Source organism: Aythya marila (assembly GCF_965140915.1).
Source record: "Aythya marila genome assembly, chromosome: 2".
In the NCBI taxonomy this organism is placed as follows: Eukaryota; Metazoa; Chordata; class Aves; order Anseriformes; family Anatidae; genus Aythya; species Aythya marila.
The window spans coordinates 68170554-68197788 of NC_139043.1; the positions used below are offsets into that span (position 1 = coordinate 68170554).

General features: G+C 43.9%; 3 protein-coding genes across 4 annotated transcripts; all 3 read right to left on the bottom strand.

The window, feature by feature from the left end:
- Nucleotides 1-156: 156 nt before the first annotated feature.
- Nucleotides 157-3107, bottom strand: LOC309874762 (transmembrane protein 14C-like). Its single transcript, XM_082753267.1, has 4 exons — nt 2920-3107; nt 2672-2773; nt 1198-1282; nt 157-978 (listed from the first exon to the last, which is right to left on the bottom strand). Exons 1-4 carry the CDS (start codon nt 2993-2995, stop codon nt 921-923), a joined length of 321 nt encoding a protein of 106 aa, XP_082609393.1. The 5' UTR covers nt 2996-3107; the 3' UTR covers nt 157-920.
- A 1785-nt stretch (nt 3108-4892) lies between these two features.
- Nucleotides 4893-26709, bottom strand: LOC309874178 (N-acetyllactosaminide beta-1,6-N-acetylglucosaminyl-transferase-like). 2 transcript variants are annotated; one of them, XM_082752120.1, is made up of 4 exons: nt 26654-26709; nt 21748-22900; nt 7988-8080; nt 4893-7151 (listed from the first exon to the last, which is right to left on the bottom strand). In XM_082752120.1, exons 2-4 carry the CDS (start codon nt 22667-22669, stop codon nt 6961-6963), a joined length of 1206 nt encoding a protein of 401 aa, XP_082608246.1. In that variant the 5' UTR covers nt 22670-22900; nt 26654-26709; the 3' UTR covers nt 4893-6960. The 2 variants fall into 2 exon arrangements, with proteins under 2 accessions (XP_082608246.1, XP_082608247.1); XM_082752121.1 differs by lacking the exon at nt 26654-26709 and having other exon boundaries at nt 21748-22981.
- On the bottom strand, nt 15118-16221 carry LOC309874179 (N-acetyllactosaminide beta-1,6-N-acetylglucosaminyl-transferase-like). The gene has a single exon (XM_082752122.1). It carries the CDS (start codon nt 16204-16206, stop codon nt 15274-15276), a length of 933 nt encoding a protein of 310 aa, XP_082608248.1. The 5' UTR covers nt 16207-16221; the 3' UTR covers nt 15118-15273.
- Nucleotides 26710-27235: the final 526 nt, after the last annotated feature.

Below are 27235 nucleotides of genomic sequence, written 5' to 3' on the forward strand. Positions count from 1 at the left end.
CCTCCACCCCAACCAGTTCAGGAAACTTAAAAGTCCCTATATTCAGGGAATGGAACAAGGATAACTTCTACAATTCACATTCACAAATACATGTAGATACCCTACATAAGAGGTACCAATTTGCATCAATCCAGATGAATGATTAAAGAAAACCGTTGCAGAGAATGTAAGTTTGTAATCATAATTTCTTCATTTATTTAGAATAACATTTTAATTCTCATGAAATGCAAGTGCTATGACTACAATTCAGCATTATCTAATGAAGCACATTTTTTATTTCTCTTACCAGTGATAGTATGTAAAAGTGAAATGAATGACATTAAGCGGGGCACTTTTCCTCATGAAAAACTAAGTAAGGAATTTACTTTCATTGTATCACAATAGCAACTTGACAGCCTGCTCCATGATTGTTTTGTGGGCTCTAACAGCCCTAGCAGAAAAAAGGCCCTGACTGACAAACGTGATGAGCAGATAAGCTGTCAGGGAAGTGGGAGGGGAAAGGTGACAGAACAAACACATTTGTTATTGGCAGTATTAGCAACAAGTTGGCAACTTGTCTCCTATTGTTTCAGAAGTACAAAGGATTTCAGATTTTAAGTCCACATGTATATTTAAGCTTCATTCCTATCAGCACACAAAAGCACCAAGAGGCCTCTTTCTACAGTCATCTGCAGAACAAGCATCTGAACTAATACTACACTCTTATTTTCTTGCTTCATAATTTAGATACTGAGATAAGTGCCAGTTTGGAAGACAACACAGGTTCTCAGTTTATGTCCTTTAAAGACAGACCCATGTGCGTTAGGATATGAAAAATACAGTGCACAGTCAGCAGTGCCTTTTCTTTTTTGCGTGGTACATTCAGGCAGTTGCATTTTCAGGCTTCTTAATGATCTGCGTCAAGTCACTCGAAGATAGACTTATGGCTTAAGAGGTTTTTCCATCATCTGCAATCCAAGCCGTCCAACCATCAGTATACTGTTGAACAGAATATTTGTTAAAAAAAAAAAAAAGCAAGGGTAGCAAAAAATCTTGAAAAACAACATGAAAACTTGATATGATTTAATTTAGCTGAACTCCAACATAAGATTTCATTTTTCACAGGACTCACCATGTAATATTTTTGTTTAAAGGCATGTATATGTTAAATAAAATGCTTATTCAAAATGTGGATGAGAACAGAAAACAGGTGACTACCTGGCCCCAGCAATCAGCCCAGGCATTGCTTTTCTGGAGTTGTAAAATCTCATTCCCATAACAGCAGACAAGGTTCCAGATGCCACTGATAAAAGAGAAGCGCAGTCAGGACTACGTGAGGGAAGCAGGTCTGAAGCACCAGCACAGCACTGTCAGGGCAATTGACAGTGCCAAGCAGGCACAAATACACAGGCAGGAATGCCTCCCTCCTCCCCACAGAAGTAAACATTTTCCTTGTTTCTGTTAAGTAGCAGAGCAGCTGAAAGCTTTACAGCAGTTTGGTAAGCATACTCTGCTGCTCATTAGAGATGAGTAGTTCTAATGAGTTAAGACCACTGCCTAAACACCGAAAAACTCTGATCCCCTGTGCAAATTACTAGCTCCCCTTCAATTTCTCCTTATTTGTGCAAGGGGAATGATTACTTCCTTGAATACAGATATCCTCAAAATGGCCAAAAGGGTGGGACAGTGACAAAGATCACTATGGGGGAGCCAAATATTATTACACTGCCCCTTTCTTGGTGACCTTCGGAACTGAAAGGTGGAACTAAATTAATAGTTGCCTTTTGACATTAGATTTGAATGCCACATTCCTACATACATTCATGCAATAGAAGTTAGCTTTGAACAAGATTAAGAGTCGACAGTAAGTATGAGCTACAGTACATTTCATTTTTTTAATGGCTTAACAACAATAACTTGAGACATAAAACCCCACTTGAAATACGAATTAGCAAATAACAACAAGCCAAAGGATCAACCTGAAAGAGCAACTAATGTTTTAAACATGATTCCTAATTATTTGATTGTTAACTCTGGAACAAATCCAATCAATACATAAAAAGTTACAGGGCTGCCATTTCTTTGAAGAATAAAGGCAGGTGTTATAAAAGCTTCACATTAGTTTCTATCAGACAGGGTAAAGTATATCCTCAAGGTACATTTCTCCTCTAAAAAGGAAGTTCTTTTCTCAGAGATTTACTTATGAGGTAGTGTGACCAATCTAAGCTCAGCTGGAGCCACACCTGCAGCCTTTTGTTTCACCTGAGGGGTTTACTACCAGCTAAACCCACAACTTCTCCTACCATCTGTTGTAAACAAGGAGAGTACATCACCGTTCCCTCCTTCCCTTTGGAGGCTTCAGGCTTTCTCCCCTAGCGTGGGACACACTGAAGCACATGCTGTACAGAGATGCCTGTGCACCCCTCTGCAGCCACGGCTCACGTGCATTCCATGCACCTGCATCAGTCTAACGTGGCATCAAGTCTGGCAGCAGAGAGAGGTGTTTCTCACTGAATTTCCAGCTTCGAGGGGTTTCAGAGCCTACAAACCTTACACAGACACCTCCTGCTATGGGCAGGAGGCCCTGCCGCCATTTACAACACCTGCACAAATAAAGATACCTGCTAGAAAAAGCGCTGCCACTCGCACCGCTACCAGGCACGCCTGGTACAGAAACACAGAGCACACCTACCGAGAGAAAGCCAGATATTCTTTGGATCTTGGGCCTGCTGGTAGGCCCCCAACCCTGCTAAACCACCGAAGAGGAGCCCGGCGGCCAGAGACGGGACGCTGCCTTGGGTGAAGGAAGGAGAAAGCCGTTAGCGGGCGCGCACACGCCAAGCGAGCCGCCCCCGCCCCCCGAATACACGCATAAATAAACAACCAAATGTACAAATACAACTCCCCCGAGGCGCCGTGTGGCCCCCGGCCCGCCCCCACCTGCCCGGGCGTAGCCGATGATGCCCCCCGAGGCCACCAGCGCGGCGTAGCCGAGGCCGACCCAGTCGTAGGCCATCGGCGGGCCCGCGGCTACCCCCGGCCGGGCGGGCGGAGCGGAGCGGAGCGCAGGGAACGGAACGGCCGCTGGGCAGGGCCCCGCCGACCTTGCCGCCGGGCCGGGCGGCGCCTTCCCGGCGTTCCCGCCCCTGGGGGCGGGCGGGAGGGGACGGGCGACTGTCAGAGAGGTGTTTCTGAGGGCTCCCGAGCTTCGGTGAAGGGGCTTGTGAGGATGCCCGATGTTCAATAAAGCGGTGCGTGAGGGTGCCCCGAAACAGCGTGGAAGCCACGCGTTAGGCACAACTGGCAGCACGGTACCTGCAGCCACGCACATGGCGTAGGGCTGAAGGTGCGGCTCCGGCCAGCACGGGCTGGCCCCGGGGGTGTGCTGCCGTCAGGTCTCAGCCTGGGGTAACTGCTCGCCATCGCACACCCAGTGCTGCTTGCCCCTTCTGCTGCCTTGTGCCAGGCCGTGCGAGCTAATAACGCCACAGCTCCGCTGTTAAGGCCACGGTGCTGCATTGCGGGGTGGGAAGTGAGACCCTGACAGTGCCTACGGGGACTGGAGAAATGCTGTCTCTTAGCAAGGTGAAAGCCTGGGAAGGAACTCTTAGTTCTCACATCAAAGAGGTACTTCAGAACCCTGTAGGAGAAAATTCCATAAGAAGCAGCCCTGTCAGCTCATACATCCCATTGCAGGACTGACTATGGTGCTGTACAACTGTGCACCAGAGCGCTCCAAGTCTTGCACCACCACCTACCTGCATTAACAGACTAGTTCAACAAACCCTGGCGATGAGTCCAAGATTTGTCCTAGACTAAGATGACAGCAAGCACGGCGTGATGCAGTGGTGATATCTCTTCCCTACCTCTCTGATAGAGCATGCCATCAGCTCCTCCAAACCTCCTCGCTTCCTCTCCTTCCTAGTTCATGTATTGAGTGACCAAAAAAAAAAAAAAAAAAAAAAAAAAAAAAAAAAATGCATGCTGCTTCTCTCTTTTTTTTTTTTTTTTTTTTAATTGACTGGACATCTGAGATGCTAGGGAATGAAGAAAGAATGATGCAGTATCTAGCAGTATCTAGCACAGAATTTTGTGTGGGAATGAAGCAGCTCATACAGCATCGATACAGGCCCAGTCAGCTTTTGAGGGGGGGAAACAGCATGGAAAACTTTGCTCTGTTGTTCATACTGATTCAGAAAGGCAGTCAAAAGTAGTATTTGAAAGAATTTTTTGTTTGTTTGCTTTTTATCACTGTATCTGTAGAAAAAAAAAAAGGGGCAATGTCTGTTATTGATATTCAATAGCACTGCTAATACTGTCAGGTCACACTGATTTAGATGTATTTATTGAGGTCAGCTGTCAGAACCTTTTATTTTAGAATCATAGAATCACAGAATGGCTCGGTTTGGAAGCGACCTCAAAGCCCAGCCAGTTCCACTCCCCCGCCATAGATAGGGACACTTCCCACCAGACGAGGTTGCCCAAGGCCCCATCCAGCCTGGCCTTGAACACTTCCAGGGATGGGGCATCCACAGCTTCTCTGGGTAACCTGTTCCAGCGCCTCAATGCCCTCTGAATGAAGAATTTCTTCCTAATGTCTAATCTAAACTTACCCTCTCTTAGTTTAAACCATTCCCATTTGTCCTATCCCTACCCTCCGTAACAAAGAGTCTCTCCCCAACTTTCCTGTAGGCCCCCTTTAGGTATTGGAAGGCCACTGTAAGGTCTCACTGGAGCCTTCTCTTCTCCAGGAGGAACAACACCAACTCCCTCAGCCTGTCTTCATTTAAAAAGAAAAGAAGCTGATGATTTGCACCCAAAAATCAGTCACACAATGAAAACAAAATGATTTATTTCAAGAAAAACATGAAAAAGAGTAGCATTCATTTAAAAACAACAATAACAAACTTGAAATCAAGGTCTCTCAGTAGACTAACCACCTTTGATTTTTTTCTGGGTTCTTTCTATAACCAGTACTACAACACAGTCGTAAAATATCTATATTTGCTCAGGCTTGGAGCCTTTGATATCTGTGGCTTCAAACTGCCAAACTTATTGCTTCTGCTACTGGGAGATATTTTGCCATTTGCCTGTATTTTCTTGAGTCTGAACAATGAAATGTAATCGAAATGTAACCTTGTCTGTACTCTGTGCTACTTTAAATAGTCACATTAAACTGTGAAATTGTCTTTTATTTGGAACATTTCAATTTGGGGTTATTCAGCTAGACAGAACAACCTGGGGGGGGGGGGGGGGGAGGATTTTGGCTCCAGAACTCTTAGTTGGGCACTTTAAAACTCTTTCTTTAACAGACTTGTCTCTTCAGCTGCCACCATGGTAGCAAGTTCCCTCCACAAGAAAGCGAGTAGGATTTCCACCAAAACTCTGCTGCGGAGATAAACTCTTGATGCCTTTCTGCAGAAATCTGCATTATTAAGTGTTGACAGCTATAAACACAGAACAAGCTGACTGAAGCAGATCCAGCCCTTTCAGACCCATGCCTGGGGGTTACCAACCATGCTTCAGGACATCTGAATATGATGTGTTGTCATTTCTGAACTTCTGCCGTTTGCAATCCAGTTTGTTAAAACCGAAATTAGCAATGGTTTAATAAAGTTGGATGCTAAACTGCTGCTATTCAAGACCTCCTCTTTGAGCCACCTTCGCTTGTTCAGGAGAGCAGCACATTCACTCCCAATTTGTACTACCCCAGTGCTGCTGACTTGGGTCATTCAACAGTGCAGCTAAAATACCACATAAACTCCACCAGTCATCACTACAGGAAGAAGCATTCAGAGTTTTGCTTCCCTGCTTTGTTTTTTTAGGACACAGTGACTGATACCTGTAACTTTTGCCTTCTGTTGGCCATACTAAAATATTCCTGAATGCAGATTTTTCTCTACAGCATGCCTAGTCTGTTTAAACTGTGCGTGGAAGAGCATTAGGTAGACTTGGAAAGGAACATATTTGATTGCCTCCCTCTAGTGGCTGAATAAAGGGGAATAAAAATAGGGCTGGGATGAAGTGAACCCTAATGTTAAGTATGTGTATTAGCCACTAGTTTAAGATCAAAGGAAGTAAACTTGGGAAGAATACTCAGGCTATATCAAAACATGACACAGAATTACTGAGTTATTGCCAAAGCACAGTTACCCTCTTCCAGTCCTGAAAATATGTGTCTTGCCACTGTCTTCCTTACTTTGTGTCCTACATGGGATGATCTAAGGACACAGGTGAGCCAAAATCTGTGTATAGAGACTATTTTAGTTTAGTTTAGTTTAGTTTAGTTTAGTTTAGTTTAGTTTTTTTTCCAGCTCTTTTGGTTGGCCTTCTAAAACAAATATGTAAGCCCTTGTTTTTCAGACATGAAGAAGGGCTTCTGCACCTGCCTATGAAATTTTTCAAGCCATATTCATTAACCTAGCAAACGATGCTGTTTTCTTTCACAAACCTTGTCCCAATAGATATTTAAAGAACAGGTAAGATCTGGACAGTGCAGCATCTTTATTCCATTTCCAGTACTTTCTTGACGGTTCTATGCACTAGATTTTGTCTTTGACAAAACAGCATCTATATGTATGACCACCAACTGTATTCCTGTTTTTTACTGAGGTACGAGAAATCCCAAGGATGCATGATTCTCTATACATTTTATAGAAATAGGTAGCAATGTCACTATAGCTAGACAAAAGTTATGGCTGGAAAAAATTCCATTAAAAATGGCAAAAATGCAGACAGGCCAGCTGCAAGAGGGGTTGTGCCTTAGTGCTTCCTTTTGGATCTCTCACACTTTGGCCTCAGGGTGTTCAATCAAAGGTTAGATTTGCAGACTGAGTGAGACAAGCTGAACTGAGCTGTATCTACCACACATCCTAAAGAAACCTGGTGGATGAATTTGTGTTACCAGCACAGCAGAAATTAGACATTTGCTGCTATTCTCCCGATCACTTTCATTGATGTAGTCTGATTTTTTTTTGCTAGCTAGAAATACCAATTTGGTTCCACCTGAACCTCACTCTGGGACAAGGTTCTCTTTCGATGTCTCAGCTCCAAGCACTCCACAGTCAGTGGGTATGTTCTGAGCTCAAACTTATTTGCAAACATACAGGTGGAGTTAAAAAGCCATTTGAGGTCACCCGTTCCATACACACAAATGCCTCTGACATAACGGCCTGCCAAAAAAAAAAAAAAAAAAAAAAGAAAGAAATGTCAGAAATGTCAGAACCCAGGTTTATTTCCACAGGCGTGATCAAGGAGCCAAAACTTTATTTTGGTAACTTTTATCTGCAAAGCCACTATCAGTAATCTCTTACACAACAAACACGCTAAAATACCTCATAAATGTAAATAAAATGAATGAAATGAAGAAAGTTACTTGAAAGTAAACAACAAGTAAAATTCCTGAATAAGGAGATAGATCAGTAAAGTGTTATTAGTTAAGACTTTCTATGATGAGACTGACACATAGCAAAGGGGAGAATTTTCTTCTGTCAGTGAAGAGGAACTTACGCTTTTACTTATACAAGATTTTCAGCTACATAATTCTTGTTGGCACTGGTTCAGTGTCACTTATTTCAGAGTATTCATGCTGATGTGAAACTGATGCAATTTAAGCTGACTGAAATTCTCAAAATTTTTCTCCTCAGCACAAAAAACTATATGAGATGGATCAAAAATTCTTGAAATAAAATTTGTATTCTCTTTTTCTCCCACTTTTTTATGTCAGAAGTACAAAACAGTAAGCAAAAAATGAAGTGTGCCATAGAGGTTATATCTTGTTAAGGTCATATCATGAAAACTGTTCCAGCTTTCTCACTGCTTGTCATATGTAGCTATTATCATTCACTACCTAATGACTACGGAAGAGCTGACTCCTTTTAAATGCCTTATCTGCCACCTGAAGACTGACTCACATTACAGTTAGAGGCCATAGGACTACAGGAAAAATAGGCAAGTGTTTTTCACTAGATGAACAGAAAGAATAAAGGATGAAAAATGTATACATTACCATGACAACCTCCATGGCTCTCTTCCATATCAATCCACTTCACTGCTTTCAGGTCTCCTTCCCATGATGCGTTGGGCATGGAGCCTGGGACACCTGGTAATTAGGTAACAAAAAATAAAATAATTAGTCCTTTTAACAAGTATATGCTCAGTTTTCTGTCTGTTTGCTAGGACCCTTCTCACAAAACTAGGATAAAATACTCTGTAGTATGTGTCAACCAATGCCTGGATGCTAACTTTGTTGTAAAGCTTTTTCACTGAAAGCAGCTTTCATTCTGTGAACAAGTTGACAGCCCAAGAGACCTAAATAATTTTACCTGAAAAACAAAGTCTCAGTGTGATACTGCATGCAGTATACTGCATTCACATCACCTTCATAACCAGTATGGCCCTCCCAGTGCTATTTGCACACCAGGCCACTGACACATCACATCTTCAGTAGTGTTAAATACTTCATTTTTTCTTACAGTTTCCTTCTCTCTCTCTCTCTCTTAAAATATATATATATATATTTGAGAAAACAAAAAGGAAAAGAGACCACCAGAACAAGTTCAAGTGTGATATCAGTGGATGGAGTTCTTGAAACTGAACTATATAGCTTATGAAAGTACACAATAGTATGTTAATGTCTAGACATATCACAGGACCTATCTAGACATAAACTGGTAAATGATGAACACCTGCTATAACATCCATTTTAAGTACTTAAGGGAATAATGCTGAGCACTCAGTGTTTAGTATTTCATGAAGAGTAAACAAGCAACATATATGCAATGTGTTGGCAGCTGCTTAAGTCAAGAGAACTTCAGTATTTTCAACTCTAGGCAGCAACAAAGACCCATTGCCATGAGATGAGGCGTTCGGTTTTGAAGGTAGAAGCTGACCAGGTAGGTACAGCTAGGAAACCCTCTATGCCTGATCTGTATGGCTATAAGTGACCAATGATAGGACCCGCGGGAATGGTGTCAATCTGCGGCAGGAGAGGTTCAGGCTGGACATCAGGAAGAGGTTCTTCACTGAGAGGGTTGTCGTGCACTGGAACAGGCTCCCCAGGGAAGTAGTCACTGCACCAAGCCTGTTGGAGTTCAAGCGTTTGGACTGTGCACTTAGTCACATGGTCTGAATTTTTGGGTTGACCTGTGTGGTGCTGGGAGTTGGGCTTGATGATCCTTGTGGGTCCCTTCCAATTCGGGATATTCTATAATTCTATAGCACGCTCAGTATAGTGAAAGATGTTTATTGAAGCCCTTCTTAAAACAGTCTTCAAAATACAGTAGAAAAAAGTAAAGGCATGTTATGTAAAATCATAAAAGCTTTCTACGAACTCATCCCTTTCTGTAAATTTTATCTTTCTTACTGGCTAATTTGTTGCTTGAGAGCTAAGCAGACTGTAACTGCCACCCCATACACACTAAGAAAACTGGAAAAACACCAACTTCTCACTGTAGCACAAACACTTGTAAATAATTTATTTGCCTGCTTGGAAAAAAAAAAAAAAAAAATCAACATATTTTGTTTTTTTCCTGCCCAGCAATGTAGTGTTGTGCCTGAGTTATTGTATGGCAGAACAGGAAACGTTTGGGGAGCCAAACACATGCAGGTACAAAAATGCAGACATTATTTCTGCTTTCTCCTCATGAAGCTACAAACAGAGGAAAAGACTAACTTGCTCAAATGCAAGCATTAATTTACCACTGTGGAGTACCTGCAACTCAATCTTTTTAACAGCTGCAGCAGAAGCAACAGGGTGTGACTGGGGTGGCAGTGGCAGGCAGCAGCAAGCTGCAGCTCCCTCTTCTGAGAGTCCCCCCATCACAGATGACAATTGTCATAAATTAGACCACGCCAATTTTTGGTCTATCAAAAATTTATTAATTGAGTAAGCGGATGCAAACAAAACAGCGCTGGGCGGCCGGGGAGTCTGCGCTCCACCAACGGCGCGCGCCCCTCTTCTCCAGTCTCCTCTTCTTATAGTCTAATAGTTCCGGTTGTTTGTCTGCTACACTGCCACATCCTGGCATATCTGCGGCTACGCGCGCTGTTGCTAGGGGGTCGTCTTCAGTTTTTGGTGGTCGTGAAGATGAAGGCCATAGTCTTCCTCTACGAATCAGTCCCCTCTTATCTCCTTATAAGGGTCCCTACAAGACCCAGAGCTTAACACCTAAGAATATTGCAAAATCTGTCTAACAGCTTAGGAAGTAGATAATAATCTTTGCCCAGTCAAGAAGCTGCACCTGTCTAGCAACTTAAGAAAAACAAGTAGATTACAATCTTTGTTCTATCAGGAAGCTGCTGCGGTTCTTTGTTCTACAGGATACAGCTATTCTGCAAAGCTTTTACCCTGCTCTTTAGCAAAGTCTTTCTTATTTCACAATGAACAAACTTTATTATTCCATCACAACAATGATATTAATAATGTCATTAACTAATAACCCCTGGTCATAGTTGAACTGTAATTAAAGCAAAAGTTAAACTACTTGAACAGATAAACATATTCAAATCTTTTTCTTCCAGATTTTTAATAGGGCTATTTAAAGTCTTTTATTCCTATGTCCTCTTGTTTGCTTTTCAAAAGAAACTATCTGAGTGGCAGGGAGGGAACCATGCAGCTTTTTATTGAAACATCCTCATAATTTTTGCATTATTATCCATCATTTGTACTGACTCTCAGTACTAAAAACACAGCAATTTTCCTCGATTTACAGTAAGATTTTTAGAGCTTGAACAAAATGCAGAATAGTGTTGGTTTGCCGTTGCAGGACCTGTGCCCAGTATGATTTTAAGTAAAATAAAACAGACATTTTAATCCCCACTTCTGACCTCTTTCTTTAAGAGCAATTAGCCCACTTTCTGATTTTCATAATGTCATTTAAAATGTGTATTAATATAAACTATTTATTTTGCTATTTAACTACACTCCTAAAAGGGGTTATTTGACAGCAGTTCTGTAAAACAGAACAGAAAGCTAGTGCTTGCAGAACACAAAGAAGCCATCAGCAGTGTTCAAATGGTAACTGAAATAGTGTCATCACCTCAACTTTGGTGTTTTCTGAAATTTAAAGCTGAAAGCAAAGGGAGATTTTGCTACTATTCTATTTTGTTTGTTTGTTTGTTCGTTTGCTTGTCTTCTGTTCCCTTCTGGATGGCAGTCATCACAGTATCTTCACAATTACTCTAGCCTAACAACTACTTTGCTTGTGAGCTTGAAGAGAAGTACAGCAAAGGTCAAAAGAGATCCTAAAGGCACTGAGTAATATCAAAGGCATGGGAGTGGGTATTTTGGTTTGTTTTGAGGAAATTTGATGGGAGGAAGGTTAAGTAGTTTTTTGGCTTTGTTTTTGATTTCAGATTGCTTGCTTGGTTTGGTGTATTTAAATACAGCATGTTCCTTGCAACTAAAAAAGGTTGTTTGCAAATATTGAGTTGTGACTTTTATGTCAGATGCAAAAAGACTGCTTGATCTGCCAGCAGAACCACTGCAGCAGTTTGCTATAGAGATACCTGGCAGCAATAACTGGAACGTCACAATCTTATTCTGCCCCTCCTTTGTATATTAGGCTTTTGTCAAACAAAAGAACATGCCAAAAAGCATGATTTTGTCCTGGGGAAAATTCTGAAAATGTTATTCCTTTGCAGAAAGCATCCAACTAAAGATAACACTTCATAAAAGAAAAAAAAAAAAAGAGGCAGTGATGACAGGCTATATGCACCTCAAATGGCCTGGGATATATGTTATTCCTCCAAATTAAAAACCTGTTCACAAGAGCTGGCAGTAAATGTGGTGTGAGGAAAATCTTGGAAAATGCTGACACTGTGGGAAAGCAAAAAAGATGACTGACAAAACAGGAAAGACCTCAGGATATCCACAAAAACAATGGGAGCACTGCCTTCTAGGAATACAAAATTACTGACTTCACATTATTCACTAGCTCTCAAATTAAGTAAACTAGGCATTTTTGTAAGTTAATTGAAGAGTAAGGAATAATGTAGTTCAGCACTAAAAAAAAATAGATTTATCACATTCTCCATTATATATTTGTTTGGTCCTTATCAATTGTTTTCCTATTCAGAAACTGTTCTTGGGACCTCTTTTGATAAATACTTTGTCTGAAAAGTTATGCTGATGTTAAATATGAATATAAACTCAGGTGTGAGTTGCTAACCTCTACTTTTGTTCAGCTCTTATCTCCCCCTCCATGGGGCTAAAAGGAGTTTTGTCCCTAAAACACAGGCAGCAGAAATGAAGGCTGCTCTGTAAACTACAACAGGGATGAACATATTCCCTGCTCCTTCTCATTTAGCACAAGTGGGGAAGCATGATCAATATCTCCACATTTTCCTGTCCACCTTTTAAGTGTACTTGGTTGCTGGAGGGAAAGTAAGGGGAAAGGGGGAAGTGCGATGTTTCTGCTCTATCCAACATGAGAATCATGCAGCTCAAATCCCCCTCAAATCCTGTATTGTGACAGTTTATTTTTCAGGAACTTGAAGGTGCCCCCAGCAAAGGAAGTGTTTTTCAAGTACACGCTAAGGGAAGAAATGAAATTAAAGGCATCAGAGGGCTGGACTGTCTTTCCAGTCAGTCATGGTCGTCTTCATACCTGACCTGTGCAGTTTTGTTGGCTGCAAACCACTACTTGGCAAGCAAAGCACACTCTTTCTGTGAGCAGCACCTCCTGTGGGCACAACACCATGCTGAGCACCCTTCCTTTTCAGACAGAGGTTTGGAGGCAGGAAAAATACACTTTGGTTCAGAACATGGACCTCATCCACAGGACACAACACGTTTCTCAGTGTCCTGGTTTCAGTTAGAACAGAATTAATTTTCTTCCTAGTAGCTGGTGGAATGCTGTGTTTTGGCTTAGGATGAGAAGAGTGCTGATAACACCCCGATGTTTTAATTGTTGCAGAGCAGTGCTTATACCAAGCCAAGGACATCTCAGCTTTTTGCTCTGTCCTGCCAACAGGCAGGCTGGGGGTGCAGTAAGAGCTGGGAGGGGACAGACCCAGGACAGGTGACCCAAACTAGCCAAAGGGGTATTCCATACCATCTGACGTCATGCTAAACAATATATAGGGGTGGCTAGCCGGGGGGAGGGGGCCAGACTGCTCGGTTAGGCTGGGCATCAGTCAGCGGGTGGTGAGCAATTGCATTGTGCATCACTTGTTTGTACATATTATTAGTAGTAGTACTATTATCACCATTGTAACATTATTATTATTATTGTTATTATTATTTTGTTATTATTATTTTCCTGTCTTATTAAACTGTCTTTATCTCAACTCACGGGCTTCACTTTCCATTTCTCTCCCCCGTCCCAGAGAGGGAGGGGGGAGGGTGAGCGAACGGCTGCGTGGTGTTTAGCTGCCAGCCGGGTTAAACCACGACAGTCTTTTTGGCGCCCAACGTGGGGCTTCTTCAGCACGACCCACCTCCTCCTCGGATGATATCCCAAAGTATTTGCCTTCTGGCCAGTCCATAATCACTTCCAATATTCCTGGGCGACTGGGGTTTCCTATTCGAGCCCGCTGAGTAATCAGTGCAACCCACTTGCTCCACGTAGCATCAGTTGCATGATGTGTAGAAGGGACCGTTCCCTTGAACATCCAGCCTAGTACTGGCAATCGGGGTGCTAGGAGGAGCTGCGCTTCAGTACCGACCACCTCTGAAGCAGATCGAACTCCTTCATATGCTGCCAGTATCTCCTTTTCAGTTGGAGTATAGCGGGCCTCAGATCCTCTGTATCCCCGACTCCAAAACCCCAGGGGCCGACCTCGAGTTTCCCCAGGTTCTTTCTGCCAGAGGCTCCAGGTGGGGCCGTTCTCCCCGGCTGCAGTGTAGAGCACATTCTTTACATCTGGTCCTGTTCGAACTGGCCCAAGGGCTACTGCATGGACTATTTCCTGCTTGATTTGTTCAAACGCTTGTCGTTGTTCAGGGCCCCATTCAAACTCATTCTTCTTACGGGTTACTTGGTAGAGCGGGTTTACAATCAGACTGTAATTTGGGATGTGCATTCTCCAAAACCCCACAACACCTAGGAAAGTCTGTGTTTCTTTTTTGTTAGTTGGTGGAGACATAGCTGTTATTTTGTTGATCACATCCATTGGGATTTGACGACGCCCATCTTGCCATTTTATTCCTAAAAACTGGATCTCTCGTGCAGGTCCTTTGACTTTATTTTGTTTTATGGCAAAACCGGCTTTCAGAAGGATTTGGACTATTTTCTTCCCTTTCTCAAAAACTTCCTCTGCTGTGTCACCCCACACAATAATGTCATCGATGTACTGCAGGTGTTCAGGAGCTTCCCCCTGCTCCAGTGCAGACTGGATCAGCCCATGGCAAATGGTAGGGCTGTGTTTCCACCCCTGGGGCAGTCGATTCCAAGTATATTGGACTCCCCTCCAAGTGAAAGCAAACTGTGGCCTGCACTCTGCTGCTAGAGGGATGGAGAAAAATGCATCAGCTAAGCTCTTCCTTTTTTTTTTTTTTTTACTTCTTTTTACCATTGAAATACAATGAGAGTTGATTTGCATGTGTTGGCACTAAGACAGAGGCAACTCCATTTCCTTCTTGCATCTCTACCAGGTATTATCAAGAAAGACATCCATATGTTACATAAAATGAGCCACCGTACTTGCATTTCTGCAACGCATGCATAAACTGACATTCAGAAGGAAATGCTACAGCATAAATGGCTGCCCAATTTGCTCTGAACTTCCAAGCCCTGTACCTGTAATTCCGGAACCAAACCAACGCATCAGTTAAAGCCAAGCTGACAAGCAGCTAGTCCTCTCTGGTCTTCTGAAGCAGCAGTGTGTGCTTCCTCATTTGCAGCTGTATAGGGAATGAGCTTACACATCTATACCACCAGCTCATCCAAGATTTTCTCCTGCACTTTGTAAGCTGGTACACAGAAAAAAAATCCATGCCCTCACCTGGCACATGAGGGCTAGGGCACACTTCCTAAATCTGCTCCAAACGGTGCATGCTTGGGGTAGAGAGGGACTATTATTCTAAGAGACCTTTTGAAATCAGTGATAACTTTGGCTGGACTTTAGGATCAGATATTTACGTTCCTGAAAAACGTTGGTATTGGAGTGGGATATGCATAGGTGGGCGAACTCCATTAGGGTTAATGCCACAGAGGTGAGACTCGTGGTGACCACCACAATCAGCTGACACCATGCCATGGCCAGTTATTCCTACTGTACTATTTTAGCAATAATTAGTACTAAAACCTTCTCCTCACCTGTCCCAAGGTGCTGGATGCCAGGACATGGACCTCAAAGCTTACCTGGGATCCTGTTGAGCGTCACCCAGAAGTGCTCGTCGGGGCTGTAGGTGTCCTGGGACCATGCCAGCAAGTCGATGGCACGCTGGTCCCTCAGCACGAATTTCACAAAGGGCCGGGTGACTGCAATGTATGCGGAGCCGAAGTAGATGGTCAGGTTGTGTGGTGGGGGAGCCTTGTGCACCTTGGGGGTGACCAGCCCCGAAATGTTGCTTCCCTCCCACTCTTGGTGCATGAATCGCGTTCGTGCAGTGACATGGGGTGGCGGCAGCACCCCAGGGGTGACATTCTTTCCCCTGAAGCCCTTCAGCTGCCGGACAATCTCCCGGTTGGTCTTCAAGGGGAAGTCCTGTCCGCAGACGTTCAGCAGGTACCGCCAGGGCACGGCGGAGGCCAGCAGGTCCTGCATGCAGTGCAGGTCGGCCCGCAGGCGGGATGCGCCGCCATAGACCACCCGCTCGGTGTGGGAGGCAAGGAAGGCGTTGGGGAAGCAGCCCACCAGCTGCCACACTGCCTGCTGCAAGGCAGCCGGCGCCTTACCGTCCACGTGGACGCAGTAGACATTTTGGGGCATGTAGACCGCCCTGAAGAGCCGCTCGAAGGTCTCAAACTCCTTATGCAGGGTGATGATGTAGGCAAGGGGGAAGGCGGCCTCCTCGGAGGACAGGGCACGGGTGATATACCGGCTGTGGAACACGTATGTGCTGCAGGATGAGCCCCTGGTCGCGGGCCGCAGCCCACCGCCCTGCATGCCAGGGGCCTGCCCAGCCAGCAGCGCCCCACACACCCGCTCCAGCACCATGCCCTCAGCTGAGCCACTGCCTGGCCCTGCCGTCCGCCACCCGCCACGGCCCAGCAGCACGGCGGCACCCAGCAGCACCACGGTCACCAGCACTGCCACTGCCCGTCGCTGCCGCATGGCCATGCAGGGCCGGAGAGGCAGCACTGGTAATGCTGTTACCGGCTGCCTTTCACGGGGTTGGGAATCCGTCCGTCTTAGTGCTCTCCAGGTTCTGGAACTGTGGATTAGATTGGTTTGGAGGGGGAGGATGGGGGAGGGAGGGTGTTCTCTCTTTGGGTTTGTGTTTGGTTTTCTTTTGTTGCTTTTTTTCCAGCCTCTGTCATTTTACAGAAGTGCCTAGGGAGAAGTCCAAACCACAAGCTGCCAGTGCCAGGAAGAGCGAGGGAGACCAAGCAGCCACAAGTAGGATAGAAGTGGTCACCTCCAAATGGAAATGGTTGCTGGGTTCTTGAGGTGACACGCAGGAAGGATTTGCGCTGAAATCCTGGTTTAGTTGTTGTCCAGCTTGTCCTTCAAGACAAGCTCTCCCAGCTGTCCTTCAGGGAGGTGACTGGTAAAGGTACGAGGAGGTCTTTAAAAGAAAAACTCTTCTTTTAAAAGAAGAAAAGGGGAAAAAAATATTGCAAGAAAAGCTCTTCTTGCAAGATTAGATTGAAATAACAGGAAAAAAACAAAAACAACAAAAAACCACCACTTCCCCTTAAGAATGTACAAGTGCTCAGTTTTGAATCTTGTTGCCATAAATGTCCATTTCAGTGGGGGTTACGGATGTAAAAGCAGTGTGTGTGGCAGGGGTGGGAGTTAAATTAACACAAGATTGACAAGCTTTAAAGCAGACCTCTGAACCTGTAGAGTAGGAAATAGAACTCGAGGGGGGGGGGAGCTTGTTTGAAACTGCTTCTTTCAAGACAGTGGTTTGAATTAAGGCAATGCATGCTCTCTGCTTGAGCAGTTAGGCTGTTGACAATGGTAGGAGAGCTAACCTGCACCTCTTGTTTTGATTAATCTGATGGATAATAAGGAAATGGTCTCAGTTCTAGTAACCAGCTTCATTTGACAATATGTTTTGAAGTAGGTTTTTCTAAGCTTTTTATTCACCCATAAACCAATGTGAGCATCTTCAGCAGGGTCGTGGTTTTGACTCAGAGGAGCTGGCTGATCTCTACAGGGCTGCTCAGGACTTGCCCGCTTTGCCAGCACCCTGTCAGGAATGGCTCTGCTGACTTCTACATCGGCTGCCCAGACAGGCTTCTGGCAACAGGGCTTGTCTCACAACACGTGTAACACAGCTTTCAGTGCAGTCAGATGAGTTTATGTGTAGATGAAAGCAGAAGACAGGTTCAGGATGCCTGACTGTGCCTTCCTAATGAAAACAAGGGGTTGTAAGCAGCTCAGCATCTCATGGGAACACTATATTCAAAAAGAGGCGCTGTTACTGCAGCTGGACTGAAGTTTGTTTAGTCACATGCAATAATTTTGATAGATATTACCTGATGGTAAAATTCAAAAAAAAATACATGCTTTCTTAAGATGCTGTCATCTGATTCTGCTCTTCAAGGAGTTGTGCTGTTTGAAGCCCATTATGCCAATGTGTGATAGATACAAAGATACTGGAGAGTCAAGCAAAGGAGTGCAAGTCCATTTATTAGTTGTGCCTTTTCAGAAAGCCTTCCTTAAGGCATATCCTTCCTTATCCTGTCATCACTAGGCAGCTTTAGTGCAAAACAAACAACTGGTTGTGAAGCAACATTTGACTTCAATAGCAGCAAAATCAAATTGATCAAACTGAAAGCAGTACTTAAGTTCCAGTGACTGCAGATTGCATAAAGACTAAACCATATTTTAATTCACATTTTTTCAGATGAACTTTGGTATCTGAATGGTGAATAGAGGACAAGAGTAATTTTTCTGGAAATTCTACCATAAAGCAGATGTATTTGTGATTGCTGCCATTGTGTTGCAACACCTTGCCCTAAGTAGGTTTGGCAAAAGAGAAAGGTTTTAATTATGAGATTGCAACAGCTTTGTGGACATAAGACTCAATAATGATCACAAAAGATTCCCTGGCCTTTTTATACCTTATTACTACAAGAAATTCTTGCTCGATCAGGAAGTCTCATTAAAATAATGTGGAATAGGAACAAGATAACAAGTATTAGTTATATAAGTAATGCTGCAGATATAGGTACAACATACTTCCTTCTAGAATATTGCTTGTTCAACTAGCATTGCTATCTGGAATCATATTAAAAAGCATCTGCCTCTCTGTCTACCTGTCATTTGAAGTGTGGGCACTAACTTAAGGAAAATGAACCATTGTGGCAGACAAAAGCCAACCCAAATGGTGAATGTTAGTATGGTGCATGCATTGCTGAGAAGGTCATTCTAAGAGTCTGTATAGAAACTATGGAGAGGTACCAAAGTAGTTTTAAATTATTTAGTTGCTGTAGAAGGAACCTTCATGCAGCCTAAATTGCTGGGGGGAGCAGGTCTGTTAAAATTTCACTGCAGTTTATTTGAGGCAATAGTTTCAGAGACAAATAAAAGCTGATAGCTCTCAAGGAAAATCTCATCCACTTCCTTTCGTGGTGGTTGTGAGAGAAGAATACCAGAAAATTCAGGGTATCACTGATAGCACATTAATCAATCACATTAGGCAATTCCTAATTTTAAAATTTTTATGTGTCTGTTTGCTTGTACAAAAAGAACTTCTGTCTGCCCTGAGAGTGCACTTAGCTTGACTCACAGCACTGCCTCCCACATGCCTGCCATTCCCTGAGGCATACTGTATGACAACTGCCCTTCTTATTTTGCTGTCTACTATTGAAATCCCAGCTGAGGGCTTGCCATCAGGATGGTGCAGATATACTTTTGAAGTTTGGGTGTGATTTAAGACACCACTTGCTAACAAAACTATCCACCCTTTTCGTTCTTTCTCAGCCATTGTTGAAACGAATGAGTCAGTTAGCAACCTTTATCCTGTTCAGAGAAAGGTGAGATGAGACTGGTTCTTTCCACTTAGGTACACACGATATGCAATTGTATCCAAAAAAAAAAAAAAAAAACTTTGTGATAGGCACACAGCTGGATGAATACTTGGAAAAGCAAGCACAGAGTAGAATGCAAAGTCATCTTCCACGGCTTTCCTATTTCTATGTTGAATTAGCAGTAACAGGAGAAAGGACCTCACCCAAAGATAGCGGGTTGAGGTTGCTGATGTCCCCAGGTGCTTGTTCTCAAAGGGAAGCTGCCTAGAGGTTCAGTGATCTGACCACTCAAATCAAGGGTGGTCTGGGCATGCAAGACAGGACACTGTGAACCACCCCTTCTGTTAATCAACTACCTTGTGTTCACACTAACCCAAAAGTTTGTCACATTTTACAGCAAGCAGTGATGGTATGCTGTGTAACCAGTGTTCTTCCCAGGCTGGCGCATCAGCAGAAGTGACATGGTACACCAATCTTTATTTCTTCCCCTCTGGGACACACAATCCACAGCTGCAGGCTTCTTGCAGAACCAGGAATAAAAGCAATTCTGCCCTAGCGCTTTCCCTGCAAACCCCCAGCTTCCCTTATACCAAGTGACCATCACCCCTGTGGAGGCATGTGCGTGACCAAGGGAGGTCCCAGTAGCGGGACCTCCAGGTCAGAATCATAGAATTATAGAGTCATAGAATCATTAAGGTTGGAAAAGACTTTCAAGATCATCTGGTCCAAACATCCCCCTACCACCACTGTCACCCACGAAACCATGTCCCTAAGCACTACGTCCAGCCTTTTCTCGAACACCCCCAGGGACAGTGGATCCACTACCTCTCTGGGCAACCCATTCCAATGCCTGACTGCTCTTTCTGAGAAGAAATGTCTCCTGATTTCCAATCTAAACCTTCCCTGGTGCAACCTGAGGCCATTCTCTCTAGTCCTATCATTAGTTATCTGTGAGAAGAGGCTGACCCCCAGCTCCCCACACCTTATGTGTACTCTCACATAAAGCTGAAGAGAAGTGAAAGAACAGAGTTGTGCTGTGTGTGAGGGGGCACACTGAATCCCATACCACATGCACAGGTGGCATTGTAGAAGATAGCTTGAACCAGGCTAATGATTCACTGTCCCTGAAAGAGGAAGGTCTGACTTCTCTTCCTCCTGATTTCCCTCTCCTTCTTACCCACATCTGCCTGTTTCCCCCTGCTTTTCTTTGTGCTGACTTCAGTGCTGGCTGGATTCTTCACTGAGTCAGTTCAACTCACCCACTCAGAAACAGTACATTGTTTTACTTCAGGGCTAATTAATTGAACTGGCAACCCTCCTGGCACAGAAGGGAGGAAAGGATGAGCAGGATGCAGGAGGAAAAGAAAGTATTGGTCTTTGTTGCATGGCTGTGGGTAATAAGCGTGCTATTTTAAGATATGGGGACCAAACAGTCTTTTGTATTATCTGAATGAGATTGTCATGGCTGTCTGAAACTACAAATACCTGTTTTGTTTAGTTCTTTCATGATACGGTGTGTGTCGAAACTGATCTGCAGATGATCTCTCTTCCTGCATGAAGGCCTCCAACTATTTGTTCTAATAGCTGGACCACTGCCTGATGCTATTATCTTCAAGAGTCACATCAAGCATTGGATCCAACTCGCATATGCTTGGGACAGTCTGACACCTCCTGCTACACTTAGGAGATAGGCTTCAAAATCCTGGATGACAGCAGCCCTTGAGTACATCTGTCAAAGCTATATGGCTACTTTTGTCACTCTAGTAATGGCAGGGAAAACATGGAAGAGGAAGGAGCATTTCTCATGTGGAAACTGCTCCTTGTTTTCATCCTCTGCAAGTTAGAGGATGAAAAAGAAAAAGACAGGAGAATAAACCTATCCTTGCTTCCATTGCTTGTGTTCCTGCTTTGGGCTGCTATGAAACTCTAGGAAGTTAGGAGCAGTAAAATCCTACCTGGTGTTTCTAAAAGCAGTGTGCATGCATGGGGGAGAAGTCCTGTGCACTTTCCAACCCTTCCTCAGACAAGGTAAAACTAATTATAAATACATAAGGTAAAAGTGAAAGTACTGGTTCTAATTCTGTTCCTCTTAACCAATCCTTGAGCCTGTATGTTGGAATTTAGGCAGTACCTATGAGCACCTGCTTTTTGCAGCTGTTACGGGAGAGCTGATATCTTTGTACCCACAGAAGGGCACGTGAAGACTAGAAGCAAATTATAGGCTGAATTCAGATTTTTGCTCTGGAGTAATAGATAGAGAAAAAGAAATTGGCTTCTATTCATGGAAAAATAAAGTCCTTCCACAAAATGTGGATATCTTGTAGTAAACCTTCACTTCCATAGCTTATTCTTTATTCAGTGCCTTTTCTTCATCTTGATTTCTACCAGTAAAATGATTGAATCAGCAGAGATTTCCAAAGGTTTGAATTGGAACTTAGATCCTCTGGGCTTTTGGTCAGATACAAAGAAAGTAATGCACACCACACAGAACAGTGATCTAAGTGGCCAATAAGCTTATTTCATAGCTCATCCTTTTGTAGGAATTGTAATCTGATTACATTTTTCATCTCGGTTTTGCCAAAGTCAGCCTGAGGTATGTGAATGTGTATGGTGTGTGCACACCTACGCGTGCATCTTCAGGAAAAAAAAAATAAAGAAAGAAAGAAGGTGTCCTTACCTGGGATCCTGTTGAGAGTCACCCAGAAGTGCTCATCAGGGCTGTAGGTGTCCTGGGACCATGCCAGCAAGTCGATGGCACGCCGGTCCTGCAGCACGAACTTCACAAAGGGCCGGGTGACTGCAATGTATGCAGAGCCGAAGTAGATGGTCAGGTTGTGTGGTGGGGGAGCCTTGTGCACAAACGTCCGCAGCATGAAAGAAAAGAAAGGGTATAGTTGCTCCCGGTGCACATACTTGGTGCGAGCGATGACGTGGGGTGGCGGCAGCACCCCAGGGGTGACATTCTTTCCCCTGAAGCCCTTCAGCTGCCGGACAATCTCCCGGTTGGTCTTCAAGGGGAAGTCCTGTCCGCAGACGTTCAGCAGGTACTGCCAGGGCACGGCGGAGGCCAGCAGGTCCTGCATGCAGTGCAGGTCGGCCCGCAGGCGGGATGCGCCGCCATAGACCACCCGCTCGGTGTGGGAGGCAAGGAAGGCGTTGGGGAAGCAGCCCACCAGCTGCCACACTGCCTGCCGCAAGGCAGCCGGCGCCTTACCATCCACGTGGACGCAGTAGACATTTTGGGGCATGTAGACCGCCCTGAAGAGCCGCTCGAAGGTCTCAAACTCCTTATGCAGGGTGATGATGTAGGCAAGGGGGAAGGCGGCCTCCTCGGAGGACAGGGCACGGGTGATGTAGTGGTTCCATGTGATGTACTCTGTGCAGTTGGATTTTCTGAAGGATGTTTTTAAAGCAGTTTCCTTCAGAAAGGGCGCCTTATCTTCAATAAGTGCTTTACAGGCTTCTGCTAAAGTTGAGCTCACTGGGAAGTTGAGCCTCCTTAGAGATTTTTGCACATGGAAATTAATGGCATAGAAAACAAATAGAAGGGAAACACTGAGAATCAAGATGGTAAAGAAGCAATATCTGAGTGTATTCATTGCTGCTTGGAAAAAGAGTCTCACTTGAAATATTACAAGGAGGTCAGATCAAACATCCGAAACACCTCATTTCACTGGCTGTGCTTGCTTCCTTATGGAGAAAGCCTGTGTCAGGCTGATGCATAATACGCAGCTGATGTCCTTACTTTTCATATATGTTTGTAGTCGTTCTTTACGTGGAACGAACATGAGTAGTGAACAAACTGTAGAGGGAAGCTGCTTCACAGCATCCTAAAGATTGAACAGACACATTGTGTAATTGCTAATTTAACAAGAACATCCACCACCACATACTTCAGTGTCTTTGAATACAGTTTGTGGGTTTTCTCTTAATTGCTCCCTCCCACTCTTCCTGCAGGAATTCCAGTGCCATGAAACTTTGTAGGTGTATACTGTGACAGAAAACACTCATATGTACCTCTTGTATAATTCTTTTTTTATTATTATTATTATTATTTATAGGGACTTTTTTTTTTTTTCTGACCCATCCAAGATTATCAGTCATTGCTACTTGAGAATTACAAATGGTTTGTACACTGTATTACCATGTAAGGCCACCAACAGTCATTTATAAAAAGCAGAAAAGTGTTTTTGGCCTCTGTGTAGAGTTATATCAGAACAATATTGCAACAATATTTGCTTGTTGTAAATTTGGAAGCTGTAAAATTGTTTCTGCTAAGTGTTGTGGATGAGTTGTGATGAGCTCCTGGCTTACAGTCATCACAAGGAACCAAGTTCACAAAATCTACTAGTTAAACTATTTAAGTTAACCTTATGCTTTCTAACAAGGCATTCTTGTTTCTAAGAGCCATGCATGCATTAGGTACAACATCATGCTTATGCAGTGAGAGATTTTGGCATGGCTCTGTCTAAAGTGGAACACTTGGTAATTCTCTCTTTTCCAACTGCGAGTCTGTTACTGTGGATATGCTGCCATGAGACAGCATATTTGCAGGATGTAAGCATTTTCCATACTCATAATACTTTGATCCAACATGAAATAATGTTGAGGCAATGTCAGATGATCTGAGATTGCACCAATAAATGCTTTGATCAGGCAATCCAGCATGCTACAAGGCAAAGGTGGAAATACCATCACCTGCCTTCCAACACATGCAGACAGGCTACCTCAGGCACAGACAGGTTCCTCCTGATGCCCTTTGGGTCTCTTTCCTCCCATCCTGGCCCCATGCACTCAGTTAATAAAAGACTGAAGACTGCAGGTGGTAGCTTCAGCCCTACCAGGTACAGTCATAAGCTGTTCTGAAAGGAGCTCTGAAGCTGCTTTGTAAGGATTCGTGGCCAGAATGAACCCTAGGCAGGCACTGATGCAGGACGCAGGAGTCAAGCTTACACAGTGATGATAAGCAGCACACTCTTCAAAAACAACACCTCATTGGGGAGCTAGCAAGGATAGGTAGGGGTAGCCATGGTCATGCTGGGCTTCCAGTGCAGTCATCTTCACCAATGCCACTGCCTTTGGTTGGAGGCAGGAAGACTGCTCTGGTGGAGCCGAAGGACTGGAACAGGGTTGTTCAAAGTCACAGGGAGTAAAGGAGACTTGCCAGACACCACTAAGAGGTCATCTGGAAAATGGCACCACAGCCCAACAGTACAGCTTGTTAAAAGAGGATTCAGAGAGATGAGCAAACACTGAGCTGAGACCACTGTCGAAGTCAACAAAGGAATATGGAGCAAACACCAGTTCACTGGTCCCAGCTCAGTGACTGGTGAACGCTGTCCCACGGGTGCACAGACCTGCCCACAACACCTCAAACCACTGCTACTTCCTAATTGGATCGTTATAGTGAATCTCATTCAGGAGTGAACCCTGCCAGACACCTCAGTAACACAAAATGCTGTGATCTCAGGTCATAAAGCCAGCAGCCTCTGTGCTCCCCTCTGTGCTCCATGGACCATCGAGTTCAGTGTGTTCCCATTGGGACTAGCTGCCCTCAACCAACTGCAAGACCATTTCTTTCCCTGCACCATGGTCTTACAGGAGAGCTCCAACCATCTGGAATGAGGAAAATGTGGAAGGAGGAAAACTGGGAGCAGGTGCCAGTTTTCCTGCGGGAGCATGATTTCCTTGGGGAAGTCTCAGTTTGGGGCAGAGAGCACAGGTAATATTTCCAAAGTATTAAATGCTGAGATCCTCCAAAGCATTTGAATAACTTTGAAACTGCTCAGGTGCTTCTAAAACTCTATTTTAGGCACTGTGTAACTTGCTAGACAGCTAGGAAGACTTAAAAACTTTATATACATATAAATGAATATATGTCCAAGGAGACTGTTTACTCTTAGCTGTCGAAGTTTGCATTACTTGTATGATCCATAGCAAACAGATAAGCTACATTCAGAAAATGAGAGGAAGAGACCTGCTCATCATAGGACTGGAATGCAAATGCAAGCCTTAACTTTTTTTTTTTTTTTTTTTTCTTGCACAGACACTGCTGCAACACCCTTTCAGCAAACCAGACTAGCCACAATCCTTTGGTACTACTAGCCTTTGGGGGAACGAAGGCTGCATGCTTGGTGGTACTTCTTAATCCTGGTGCATTGATGCTTCAGCACTGTTATTATTTAAAATTCTGAAAACATGCATGCAAATAATTACTGTAGAAATCCAAGCTGTCGAAAATTTTTTGATCATTTGGTGGGTTGGTTTTGTTTTTGTTTTTAACTAGTTCTAACTTGTGGTGATTTCTATGAAATAACGCCCAAGCCTTGGATTATAGGCAGAAATCACATACACACACACAGAGCAAGGAAGCAAACAGAGTATAAAGCCACATAGAAAGTCTCTTTCTGAGGTCTTGGTGCAAAGTTCATACACAAGGAACAGCCAAATCTACATGTAAATCTGAATTATATTATGGCAAAAATCAGTGAAGGAGCAGCCGGGTGCCAGGAGACCTCATGATACCTATGGCTTCTCTTGATGTGGGTTGTACTGGACCTTGGCATGCATTTTGGGTACAAAACCAGTTACTGGGCAAAATAGAAGATCAAATTTAACATGTTCTTCAACAGGAGCTGTGTAATAGAGGTCTGTGCTTGTAGAACTAAATCTGTTGCTGAATGAGACTTGCAGTGCAGCTCCTTTTTATTGCTCCCTGGGCCTTCATTGTGGCAATTCTCATTTTTGCTTTAGAGGAGGTTTTGGTACAGCTCACGCAGTAGAAACACACTCCCCAGTAAGATTAGCAATTGAAATGTCTTCCCTGGGGATGAATGGGAACAGACCTTCCCAGTCAGGAAGGATATTTTCTTAGGCATATAGTTAGCACTCAGTAAACTGCTCCTGACCTTCATCAATATAGGTAATTGGTTTCAACTAATTTACTAGCAAATTAAAAAGCAAAATTCATGGGCTTTGCACGTTGTGGATTTAAGTTGCAATTTGGCCTTGGTCAGTAGTGACAGACATCATGTATTTCACATCTATTAGGAATTACTTAGACCTTTATATTCTGTTGTTGGGACAGATCTGTCAGTCTCACGGCATTCCTTTTCATGACCCTCATACGCAAAGCTGGCAGTTTGAATCGGCATTGTCAGAATCACAGCAAGGCCTCAGCAAGCAAGCAATTTCTCCTCAGTGTGTTTTTTTTTGTTTCAGAAATGCAGGTAGTCACAGATTTCTGCTTTGTGCCCATATAAAGGAGCCCCCATCCCTCTGTCCTTGCACCAAGATGAAACTGTCTCAGTCTCACGCTGCTCTTGGATGCTGCATGGCCTCCACAAAACTCTTTCCTTGGAACAGTCCTACCTGGCAGTGATCTTCTCTATCACATGCATAACGTGTCCCACCTGAGCTAGAAAGCATGTATGCACAGTGTAACATGAGAAAAGAGAAAGCAGAGTTGAGCACAGGAGCAGTTAAAGTTTATTCCTCTCTATTTTTCTTGCAGTCCCTGGCATTGCTGCACTTGCCAGCTGGAAATAAACTGGCTGTCCAAAGAGACAAAAACACAAACCTACCTGAAAAAGGAGCTCCCAGGCAGGTACACAGGCTGACACCGGACCGTCACATCGCAGCAGCGCTCGCAGCAAGTGGGAGGAGAGATAAAGTGACACATCAAGGAAAACGCTCGCTCAGCTCACATGGTTCAGTGGAATCATCAAGTAATCTAATCATGCACCATCAGTGAGCACATCCGTCTGCACAAACAGCAAAGGCCAGACAGTACACCATCTCATCTGATTTTGTCTTGCTGTGCTCATAGAGCTTCTCACATTGTGGTAACTTCACTTTTTGTCTGATTTCATGGAAGACTTTTCAATACAAAGAAGGCAGGAATATGTAAAGCTCTCTAGTCTCCAGCAGAGCACATTTTGCAACTCAAACATACTACTGCTCCAAAGCAGAGCACTCCACTGCTCACTCTTCCAATTAATTTCCAGCAGGGACACTTACCTGTGTGAAAACAACTCACCAGCTGCTGTGTGAGGGGATGGTGACCTAATGATTGTAGTTGTGGTGTTTTGTCCATCACGGAATAGCTTGTCCTTAAGCACACAACACTGGGGTGTAGGTTTCCGAGCGTGTATGCAGGGTGTTAT